The sequence below is a fragment of the Aphelocoma coerulescens genome, chromosome 8 (assembly GCF_041296385.1).
Source record: "Aphelocoma coerulescens isolate FSJ_1873_10779 chromosome 8, UR_Acoe_1.0, whole genome shotgun sequence".
NCBI classification, from domain to species: Eukaryota; Metazoa; Chordata; class Aves; order Passeriformes; family Corvidae; genus Aphelocoma; species Aphelocoma coerulescens.
Genome location: NC_091022.1, coordinates 32,184,445 through 32,196,089, shown reverse-complemented (window position 1 = coordinate 32,196,089; position 11,645 = coordinate 32,184,445). Strand labels below are relative to the sequence as shown.

The window sequence follows — 11,645 nt, the reverse complement described above, 5'->3', positions numbered from 1 at the left end:
GTGGCAAGGTAGAGTTTTGTTCTTCACTAAGGCTGCAAACTGCACACCTTCCCTTGTGTGTTTGCCCTTTTCCCTTTCTTTTGTCCAAGTGCAGTTCCTTGATTTCTGGATTTCATGTTAAAACATGGACATGAAAAAATCAAGCAATTGTTACGCCTTGGGCTGACTTTGCTTCCTTAGAGTGCTACAGATGTTCAGTTTAATCCTTCCTTCTCCCAAAATAAACTTTCAGCTGATGTTAAAAGAGGCTACAGTTGAAAATAAAAATTTCCTGCTAGTAGATTTAAAATCTGGGATTCTTGTTTGTCTTCAATTGTTCAACATTTTTATTAATGGTATCAAAGAATTAGAAAATCTTTACACTCAGAGTTCTGACAGAGGGTTCTGGTTTGAGAGGGCTGCAGTTACATCCTGATGATGGGATAGGGAGACACAGCCTGGGACTTCTTCTGTTCCATGATCTCCAAGCACTGGGCAATCACCTAATTAGAAACAAAAAACAGTATAAACAATGAGCCTCAAACAAACAAACAAAAAACACGGTAAAACTCACTAGTTCTGCACTTATTTATTCCTTCTTTTTGTGAAACACTGAACATGGTAAAATAAACAGTTCAACTCTCACGTATTTTCATGTGTAGCCCATAAAGTGGGAATTTCAGGGCTCTAGGACTAAAAAAACCCTTCTTGGTGCTCTCCCACTATCAAAGTTCCCATAAACTCCATGAAAATATTTAGCATCCACATAGTTCCATAAATATGTACCATATTTAGAAGGGTTGTGTTGTGATTTAACCCAGCTGAAACCAGGACAGATTGAGATCTTCAAGTAAACAAACTTCAGAAGTGCAGAGAACATTTTTATTGCTAATAAACAATCTAACAAGGAAAAATAAAAGAACAAAGGCAGCAGCTTTCAGAGAGAACCTAATGGAGGGAGGGATGTCTGCCAATTTCAAATCAATAAAAAGGCAGGGAGGCATCCCAAATGTACACAGCAAATTAAAAGCAGGAAGAGAAAATTACAAAAAGCAACATCCTAGGATAAAAGGATGGAAACAAAAGGAATTTGAGGAGCCTGAACTTCAAAGAGTGAAGATATGGGTAATTACATGGAAAAAAAATAGGATTCAGATGCAGAATCAAATTATGGTAAAGTAAAGGAGTGGCTCAGTGAGGAAATGCTGTGGTCAAGTAACCAGAATTCAAGAGAAACCTTTTGGGTAAACTAATGGAGAAGAGACAGGATGAGAATTACAGAGATAAATTCCATGGAGTGAGAAATGGCAGCCTCAGGTCTGGAAACAGCACACTGCCAACCTTGAGTGAGTCATGATCACCCCTTGTGAGATTGGAGAATAAAATGGCATAAAAAGAAAACCCACCTTTCTAGTGTCTTGAGGTAGAATGATCCCATCATCCCAGAGCCTGGAAGAGGAGTAAAAGGCACTGCTTTCTTCCTCTAGCCTGGAGAGGGCAGAGAATAGAACAAGCTTAAAAGCACAATAAAAGCAGTAGAGCAGTGAAAAAAACCTACAGATGAAACAGGCAAATACCTCCATCTGAAGAGAATGGGCAGTACTGCTGTTAAAATGAATCAGAAACCAGCAAATAACAGAGCTGCCCATTCTGCAGTAATGGGAAGATCCTAACAGAAAGACATAGAATTACACGGAAATTTAAAGTATTTTTCCAGTAGATTCATGTTTGCTTCATTAGTCTGGGATGTGTTGCTCTGTAAGATGAACAAAAGTGGGTAATCTAACAATGAAATTCCTGTAAGGTTTATATTGCATGTCCTTACTTTGCCTTCAGCTGTTTCAGCTCCAATTCCTCTCCTGTCCAGTCCCCAGCTGCTGTGACTGTGGGGAAATGTCGAGAATCCACAAGAGCAACTCTTGCATTGGGCCAGAGGAACAGAAAGTTTGGACTGAATGATCTCCCACACTACAAGAAAAAAACCAAAGAACGGCACAAACTCACTGAGATGAATCATAAAAGGGTGTCTGTGGGATGGCACAGCCAAGGGCAGGGCAGAATGGAACACAGGTGGATTTGTAAAGCATTAATGACACAGGTCCTGGCTCAGCACAGACACCCTGTGCTAGGAAACACCACCCTCCCCACTGCCTTCAGTAGTGCTATTTTAATATTGAATTTTGAATTCCCAGCACTTCCATGTTTAATTCTTCCACGTTTACTTTTCAGCAATCACACATCGTGTTGCACTCCTTACTTAAATGTTAGTTCAGAGCTCGAGTTAGCCAGCTGTGTTTTAGAAATGCAGTGACACTTGAGCAGTGTGACAGGTGTGTCCCCAAGCCCTGGGCTGGTGCCACCCGTACCATGACGTAGCTGTCACTCCCAAAACAGCCTCCAATGACAATGGTTATTTTGGGAACAGCAGCACAGGCAACTGCAGCCATCATGGAAGCCTGGGCCTTCAGCCTGTTGGAATGAGCCTCTGCCTGGAATGAAAATAGGTTATTTTAGATCCTTTAAGACTTTATTCTAGATTCCCTCCAAACTTGTATTTCTAAATCATTCATTTTTTTTACAATTCTGCAGAAACAGATCTGGAATCTAATGGATGTTTTACTCTCCCTAGCCCAGGACAAAACTTATTGAGCTTTACTGCCTTCACCTTAAAAAAATAGCCAGTTTTCTGGAGTGCAGAGTTATCAGAGGAATCAATAAGCTGTATTTCAATGTCAAAAACATTCCAAATTCCAAGTTTTCCAGCCTGCCTTGCTAACTGAAGAGTATCACTTTATATCAGCATCCAGGCCTGCTTAAAATTCAAATCAGAATGTTCTTAAATCTTAGCAAATTCATAATCTTAGCAATCATTAGCAAAGACATTACGAAGCTTCAGTGGTTGAAAAATTATTTTCCTAACAGTTAATAAATTTTAAAAAGCACTACAAGAACTAGAAGTTGCTTGAAATATATTTTAATACACTTGCCATACCTGTGAGATACTTGCAGGCCCTGCTGGCTGTGGAGCAGTGTTTTGGAGGAAGAGGATGGGAATTCCCCTCTGGCCACAGAGCTGGACAAAGTGGCTGCCCTTGAGAGCAGCATCGTGAGCCAGCTCCCCATTGTTGGCCACTATCCCCACCAAGTGCCTACAGAACAAACATGGACAGTTGGACTCCATGATCTGAGAGGTCTTTTCCTCCAACCTTAACAATTCCATGATTCTCCCTTTTGAACCCTAGAGATGATTGGAATGGTGTAAAACCTGCTGAGGACACAAAAGCTGTTGAGAAATGCATGCCCATCCATTTGGATGGTGACTGTTCCCAGCCATACCCTTCCACATGGCCAAATCCTGTCACTAATGTTGTTCCATAAGCAGCCTTGAATTCCTGCAACCTGCTTCCATCCACCAGACGGCTCAGAATCTGCAAAGGAATAGACAGACTTTACTAGAGAAACTGAAGTGCAAATAGGAGAGTTCTGCTAAAAGAAATGCTCTGCTCAAATAGTAGCAGACCTGAGTTATGCAAGAGGAGCACAGAGGGTCTTTGGGTGACTTGCTAAATACTCAATATGCACCATAAAACCATCCAATTTGTGTTCGGTTTAATTACCAACTGTGTATTTTTAAGACAAAGGCCAACTCCAAAATCATTTTAGTTTTACAAAGCACAGTTGTTCCTGGGCATAAAAATGTAAAAAAGCAAAAACCAAACCCCAGCGTGCACAGATTTTGTGCAAGAAATGCTTGGTTCATATGGCTCATGCTTTCTTCTAACACAGTTAAAAGCTGCTTTCAAAGCTTTCTACAGTCAATTCCCTCAAGTGCAGGGATTTACCACTGGAAAAGATACTGGATTCACATCCTTGGAGACTAAATCTCATGTAGAACACAATGAAAACAGTGTGGGCAGCTCTGCATGTCTCTGCTTAAGCGTTAGCACGTGTCCCAGCCTCAAACAAGTTTATTTTGAGCTGTGTTGTTTTTCAGTCAGTAATTTCACCATTTCTTTTACAAGACACAATCTTGAATACTTGGAAAAAGCCAAAAAGGCAGGGGAAGAGAAAACCAGATATTAACAGAGTATATGTTCCCAAGGCAGCCAACACAGTGCAAGACATGCTGACATAAAGTATCTCAAAAGTGCATGGAAAAAGGATGGGCAGCACTGGCACAATCTGGGATTATTTTATCTCCAACAGGATTTCAGGTTAAATATTTTCTATAGTCCCACAAAACAGTTGCCACCCTGCTTAGTTGCAGGCTTAAGACAGGTTGGCAACAGATGAGGTAATAATTCAGAATAACACCTGGAGCTGTGGGATAGATCAGAGGGAAGAATGGAGGAATGAAATCCCTGTTCCCTTACCAGTTTGACAGGAAGAGTACAGCCATAATCCAGTGGTGCCAGCCCCAGGAGCTCCTCAGGGCTGTACAAGGGACTGTCATGATCCCTGTCCTCCTCTGGCACTGGCTCACAGTTTAAGGTGGAGACAACATTACGAATGCACTCATAGGCCTCCTCTTCTGAGGGTGCAAAATGGTCAGTGCAGCCACTGACTCTAGGAGAGAGAGACATTAATTAGCATTGAATTAATGAGTTCTGAATTCTGAGAGAAATTCCAAACCCTAGGAAAAAAGCTGAGACTCTCCAAATGCCCTGTGGAAGTAACTGTGTGATTTGGTTCTGTATGAACGAGCTGAAGTCCTTCCCTGTGACTTGTGTTAATCTTTTCTTAAAGAAACACCTTTGAATTTATTTTCATGATGCTGGTGCTGCAAACAACATCAAAAATGGAAATCAGGAGAACAAACTTCAGGAATTGTTTCAAAATAAGTGGTTGCAGCCAAGATATAAAGACAGGAATGTATTCCATGTAGCATAGCTGGGTTAGCTATGTGTATTCTGGAAAACACTTGGAAAAGAGGAGATAGCATCACTCTTCTGTAACTGCTCCCTGTGAGGCACAGGGGAAATGACTTGCCTGAAGTTGGTCAAAAAGCATGTGGAACAACAGAGATCCAAATCCAACCTGTCCAGTCCCTGCCTCACCCCACAAATAACCTAATTTTACTTCCATTTGACTGATTTAACCCAAACCCCTGAACCCAAGAAGGCAAACCAGTGTACCCACAGGTTCCACTCTCAGCCCTGATCTGAAATGCCAGTGCCACATTCCTTTAAAGCCGAGCATGCCAAACTCTCTCCCTGTTTCTGAGAATATTCCACATACTGTGAGTGAAGCCTGGCTCCTCCAAGGTCCTCAGGAGAGACATCTTCCCCTGTAGCAGCTTTCACCAGGGGTGGCCCAGCAAGGAACAGTGTCCCAATTTTATCTATGATCACAGATTCCTCAGCCATGGTGGGCACGTAGGCACCTCCAGCCACACAGGAGCCACACACCACGGCCACCTGAGGGGACACAAACCACAGCCATGCTGGAGAGGGGACAGGAAAGGCAAAACCAAAGCCCAAAGTTGTTTCAGAAATGCAGAAGGTGCTAAATCCCAGCTTGGAGAACAAACCAGGGACAGAAATACCAACAGGAGCAAGATTTACTACACATTTGTGCCTTTCCCACACCCCCTTGCACTCCCCATGCCACAGTACCTGAGGGATTCCCATGGCAGACATGATTGCCTCGTTGTAGAAAATCCTGCCACCGTGCAGCTTGTCAGGAAACAGCTCTGACTGAGGGACAGGGAATAGAAAAAGGGATTTTTAATATTAAATACAAAAGCTGATGGTTCCTCTTTCACTCCATTCATTCCCAAACGCACCAAAAGTGACACTGGGAAGGTCCCCATTAATAATCACTCCCAAACCTTTCATATATACCATTCACTGAGTTATTTATTCCTTTATACATTGTCAAATGCCCCCAAAATACCCATGTGCTTTGAAAGCAGAGGTTAAATCTTGTGATTTTTTCTGAAATCAATATATTCTACACAAACTGACTGCAAATGTAGAGAAGGGAAGGGTGGTGGTTCTACTTTATCTATGAAATGCCTTCAGCACTTTCCTTTCTTCTTAGTTTTGGATACAATTCCAGGTAAAAACTTTTCCTGTGTGCTTGCCCTCAGTGTGCAGAGAGAACAACTACAGTCTCCATGAGAGGATGACCTCTGCATTTTGCAAAAGATCCTGTTCAAATTCTTACTTTGCAGTCAGAACTGCAAAAAAATCCACTTTTAAAGGCCACAGAGCTCAGTGCATCACTGGCACAAACAGGACAATAAAATACAGAATACTTTAAGGATTGTGAAGTGAAAATAGACACCTCACACCATGTTCTCATTTACTAAAGACACAAAGGCAGTTCAGCACACTCACTGGAGTTTCTGATCTCGGATTAGGCGGGAGATGCAAGATTAGCCCAAGTGATGAAATAAATACTGATATTTTCTGCTCTGCAGAGGTGCCAGCAGTACCTGCAGGGGTAGGAAGGCTCCCCCACTGTCCACGAGGTGCACAGACAGCAGCCTGTTCTCCATGGCAATTTCCTGGGCTCTTAATTGTTTTTTCACTCCAATTGGGTAAATTGTTCCTCCTTTCACAGTGGCATCACTTGCAATGAAGACACACCAGACCCCACAGATTTTGCCAATTCCTGAAAGTGGTACCACAGATATTTATCAGGACTCTCTAAAATAACAGACAAAACAAGGGGGGCAAATTTTTTCAGGAGTTTTTTTCAGTAATGCTACATCAAGAAGCTCCAAATTAAATTGAAAATATCACACAGGGAAGAAATCTACCCTCTTCTCTGGAATAATAGTATTGTAAAAAATAATCTAAATTACAGAAGACAGAACCTCAAATAAATTTACTTGCTTCTGGTGACAATGTAACAAAAAAAATTACACTGTGACTCCCAACCCTTGAGATAAAGGGGAAGCAATTAAAAATTACCCCTATAAAACTGAAAAATATAACAATCAGTGATAAAAAAAAAAGGTTTTCATACTGTTTTTCTAGCTACTTTTTAAACTGGAACCACTCTTTGAAATGCAATTGCACTGATATTGAATTTCATTGAATTTCAATGAAATTTCATTTTGAAGAGCTGTTCCAGTTTAAAGAGACAATGTTTGAATAGAAAATGCAATTGTCTACGATTTGAAAAACCCTTCAAAATGTATGTCACAGCTCCTGTTTCTCACCATAACTTTGTCCCCTCTCCTTTAAGAGGCAATAGCTGATTTGACATGTCACCCTACATTTATTGAGATGAAAATCAGTAGCTGGTAAATAGAATAAATTACTAAATCTAGAAGAAATGAAATATATTTTTTTAAAGGTTTCACCCAGATTTCCCAGAATAACAATGCAGCAGTGGCTGAACTCTTCCCTGTTGGGAATAAGAACTGGATAAAACTAGCGTTCACTTCTCCTAGGATAGCACTTAAGATACTAAAATATCCCATTAACCTTATTCCATGCATCCTTTTTCCTCCCCTTTTCCTTTCCCAGTCCCCCCAACATTCCATTGCCAGGCATTACCCGTGAGGCAGCCGGCAGCAGGGACATCCCCGTAGGGCATGTCCAGCCCTGCCAGCGGGGACAGCTCCAGGAAATCCCCATCATCCAGGAGCAGCCTCAGGCGCTCCCGCACGAACAGCTTCTTGTTGCGCTGCGTGTGCCGCAGGACGGCCTTTTCTCCCCCTCCTTTCTTCACCCTCTCCAGCAGTTCCGAGTATCTGATGGAAAAAACAAAGTTTCGGTTCATGGGAACAAAGAGCTGTGGGGTGCGGTCGCACGCTGGAGGGGAGGGATGAGTTCCAGAGGGACCCGGACAGGTGGAGAGGTGGGGCTGGAAGAACCTCAACAAGGCCAAGTGCAGGTCCTGCCCCTGGGCCGGGAAAATCCCAAGGACTAACACAGGCTGGGGGAGAATGGATGGAGAGAGTCCTGCGAAGATCTGGGGTGTTGGTGGATGAGAAGCTCAACCTGCCCTGTCCAGAGAAGGCTCCGGAGCTGCTCCAGGGCTGGAGCCCCTCTGCTCTGGAGCCAGGCTGGCAGAGCTGGGGGTGCTCACCTGGAGAGGAGAAGGCTCCAGGGAGAGCTCAGAGCCCCTGGCAGGGCCTGAAGGGGCTCCAGGAGAGCTGGAGAGGGACTGGGGACAAGGCATGGAGGGCCAGGACACAGGGAATGGCTTCCCAGTGCCAGAGGGCAGGGATGGATGGGATATTGGGAAGGAATTGTTCCCTGGGAGGGTGGGCAGGCCCTGGCACAGGGTGCCCAGAGCAGCTGTGGCTGCCCCTGGATCCCTGGCAGTGCCCAAGGCCAGGCTGGACACTGGGGCTTGGAGCAGCCTGGGACAGTGGGAGGTGTCCCTGGCCTTGGCAGGGGTGGCACTGGATGGGCTCTGAGGTCCCTCCTGACCCAAACCACTCTCCTTACAAGTTACCCTTTAGCAGGTTGAACTTAAATAGATTGCCCAGTTTTCACACAAATGGTATGAAAATGAAGATAAAGTCACATTTCCAGATCAAGCGAACATTTCACTTTTGTTATCCAGAAACTGTTTAATAAAGCAAATAATATAATATATAATAATAAGGCTATCATAATGTGCCTGTCCTAATTCAGCATGAACCTCCATGTTCCAACTACTCCACAGAAGAATCCAGCCAAGAGCTTCCTCTGTCAGTTCCTGCAACAAATTTATCTGACAAAAATCAGTAACTGGGAAGTAGAATAAATTACTAAACCTGGAAGATATATTAAAAGCAGGGAACACTGCAGTGTCACAAGGAGGAAGTGATTACCCATTGCTATTGTCAGGGCAGCACTGTGTATAGGTAAAAAACTGAATAAACTGAATAACAAATCTCAGTTTTGGTCTTAAACCAAGTTCTTCCTTTATCTCAAACACGTTTTTCCCCCAGATGCATTACCTTTAACTGTAAATGTTGTTTGACACAAAGACTCACACAGCACTTTGTGTGTGACTCTGTGATCCGAGCGCGGCTCCCCGCACGCTGTGAAGGGTGGAAAAACTGCGGAGGACAAAGCTAAGGATTTTAATCATGTCCTCAATGCCACCACAGGAGGGCACAGTGTGTTTTCCAAAGCTTTGCTTCCAGCTCGTGGATCACTCCCCTGAACAAAGGCCTTTGCAATTTTGCCATCTGATCTTTCAGGACAAACACATAAAACACATTTTCCTGTTTTATCTGTAAATCATGATGGATTGCAGCAGCCATCCCCTACTTTGTCAGGAGTGTGTGAGTCACCATTTACGTCTTTGCATTCAAAATGCAACACGAAACAAATGTTAGGAAGGTCTGGAAAAAGTACTTCTTGGCAATATATGCAAAACAACACATAGTGCTATTTTAAATACAGTTTGCACCTCGATTTGGGTATTTCAGTCAACGCTTCACAGACTGGTTTGCGCTGGGAGAGACCTCAAAGCCCATCCAGTGCCACCCCTGCTATGGCAGGGACATCTCCCACTGTCCCAGGCTGCTCCAAGCCCCAATGTCCAACCTGGCCTTGGGCACTGCCAGGGATCCAGGGGCAGCTACGTTGTTCCATGGGGCATAAGTGCCCATAAGTGACTCTCACACCATGTTACAAGCAGCAACACTTTTAAAAGTGTTTGGTTTATTACCTGCTAATCACAGCCTCGCTGTTCCTTAAATTGGCTTCAAACACATGTCGGTACACGGCGGGGACACGTCCATCTAGAACTGGGAATGTTTTGGGATGCCGCCTGGATTTGGGTTTATTACTCACAAATCGGCGGGGAGGCAGGTGGTGCATCCTCCCCCAGCCCTGCCTCGGCAGAGGCAGCTCCCGATATTCCCTCTGGAGCAGGCGGGTCGGGGGTTCTTTCCCATATTCCCTCTGGAGCAGGCGGGTCGGGGGTTGTTCCCCATATTCCCTCTGGAGCAGGCGGGTCGGGGGTTGTTCCCCATATTCCCTCTGGAGCAGGCGGGTCGGGGGTCTCTCCCGAAGCTCCCTCTGGAGCAGGCGGGTCAGGGGCTGCAGCGGCGCGGAGGGGCCGGGGCGCCGCCGGCCCAGGGCGCACAGCGGGGCCGGGCTCCACATCGCCCCGAGAGCTGAGGGACAACGAACGGCATTCAGCGACGGGAATTACAGTGTGGATTCCCTCGGCGAGGGTCGTGAGGGGACACCCCCGGTCCCTGCGCTGCCATGGGGGTCGTCAGGGGACATCCTCTGTTCCCGCCGAGGACCTGAGGGGACACCCTGACTCCAGTCGTGCCACGGCGGTCGTGAGGGGACACCTCCGTTCCCGTCCCTTCGCGGAGTCGTGAGGGGACGTTCCTGATCCCGCTTTGCCGCGGGGTTCGTGAGGGGACATCCTTGTTCCCGCCCTTTCGCAGGGTCGTGAGGGGACATCCCTGTTCCCGCAGGCGACATGAGGGGACACCCTGACTCCAGCCCCGCCACGGGGCTCAGGAAGGGACACTCCCGGCTCCCGTCTTCCCGCGGGGGTCGTGAGGGGACACCACTGCTTCCCGCCTTGACACGGGGGTCGTGAGGAGACACTCGGACTCCAGTCGGTAGTGAGGAGACACACCTACTTCGCGCGGGGGCCGTGAGGGGACACCCTCGGTGCCTGCCGCGCCATGGCGGCCGGGAGGGGACACCCCCGCTCCAGGCCGGGGCCGGGCGGGCCCAGCGGGGCCTGCGGAGCGCGCCGGGGCCGGGGCCGGGGCCGGGGCCGGGGCCGGGGCCGGGGCCGGGGCCGGGGCCGGGGCCGGGGCCGGGGCCGCGGCCGGGGCCGCGGCCGGGGCCGCCCGAGCCCGGGCAGGGAGCGCGGGGCCGCGGCCCCTCCGCCGGAGCTCCCCGGCCCCCGCTGGCTCCGCTCCCCGCCCGCCCCGCGCCCGCCGCGGCCCGGCCGGACCCTCTCGCCACCGCCCCTTCCTTACCCCGTCCGGTCCGCGCCTGCCTCTCGGGGCGGCTCCGCGCGGCGGCCCGCCCCCGGCGTCCTGTGCCCTCCGAGTCCCGTGCCGTGTGTCTCCTCTGTCCCTAGTGTCCTGTGCCATGTGTATCCTGTGCTCCCGGTGTCCCGTGTCCCGAGTGTGCCGTACTACGGGTGTCCTGTGCCCTGGGTGTCCCTTTCCTTGTGTGTCCTATGCCTCAGGTGTCCTCTCTCAAATTAAGTTTATCGTTAGAATACCAAAACTAATTTGATTTTTTTCCTTGCACACCTCGTCCCATCCCTGGGCTGCTTCGGTTTGCTATTGTCAACCTTCTGGAAATTACTGCGTGTTGCCTTTCAGTGCCTTCATTAAAATGCATCCCTGCCAGGGAGCTCTTTATCCATACTATACATATTAATAAGGCTGGGTAGCAATGATTAAGTGATGACTAATATGTTAGTGAGTGAAAGTATCCAGCATGGGCTGGAATTTGTAGGTAAATAAGTTATATATGTTATTAAAAAAATCTTACAGGTAATAATTAAAATTTGCTGAGATATAATAATTTAAAATTATATTTTTTATCCTTTTACAGCTACAGCAGAGAGGACACTCTTCAGTGCTGTGCTCCCTTGTATGAAAAAACTCAGTGCAGGTGGAGCTGTGGGAGGTGGTGGCTGCTGCCCTGGGCAGCTTCAGCTGCTCCATGGGATGTGCCAGGGTCCCAAACCCTGTGATAGGGAGAAGGGTTGTGCTGGAC

General features: G+C 47.0%; 1 protein-coding gene across 3 annotated transcripts; it reads right to left on the bottom strand.

The window, feature by feature from the left end:
- Window positions 1–290: 290 nt before the first annotated feature.
- LOC138114344 (biotin-dependent 3-methylcrotonyl-coenzyme A carboxylase beta1 subunit-like) lies at window positions 291–11,198 on the bottom strand. Of its 3 annotated transcripts, none has more exons than XM_069023676.1 (13): window positions 11,174–11,198; window positions 9,607–10,057; window positions 7,491–7,687; window positions 6,419–6,597; window positions 5,595–5,675; window positions 5,218–5,396; window positions 4,353–4,545; window positions 3,316–3,407; window positions 2,972–3,128; window positions 2,346–2,468; window positions 1,805–1,947; window positions 1,386–1,467; window positions 291–482 (listed from the first exon to the last, which is right to left on the bottom strand). In XM_069023676.1, exons 1-13 carry the CDS (start codon window positions 11,181–11,183, stop codon window positions 405–407), a joined length of 1,965 nt encoding a protein of 654 aa, XP_068879777.1. In that variant the 5' UTR covers window positions 11,184–11,198; the 3' UTR covers window positions 291–404. The 3 variants fall into 3 exon arrangements, with proteins under 3 accessions (XP_068879777.1, XP_068879778.1, XP_068879779.1); XM_069023677.1 differs by lacking the exon at window positions 11,174–11,198 and adding an exon at window positions 10,892–10,982 and having other exon boundaries at window positions 292–482; XM_069023678.1 differs by lacking the exon at window positions 11,174–11,198 and having other exon boundaries at window positions 295–482; window positions 9,732–10,000.
- Between the last annotated feature and the right edge of the window lie 447 nt (window positions 11,199–11,645).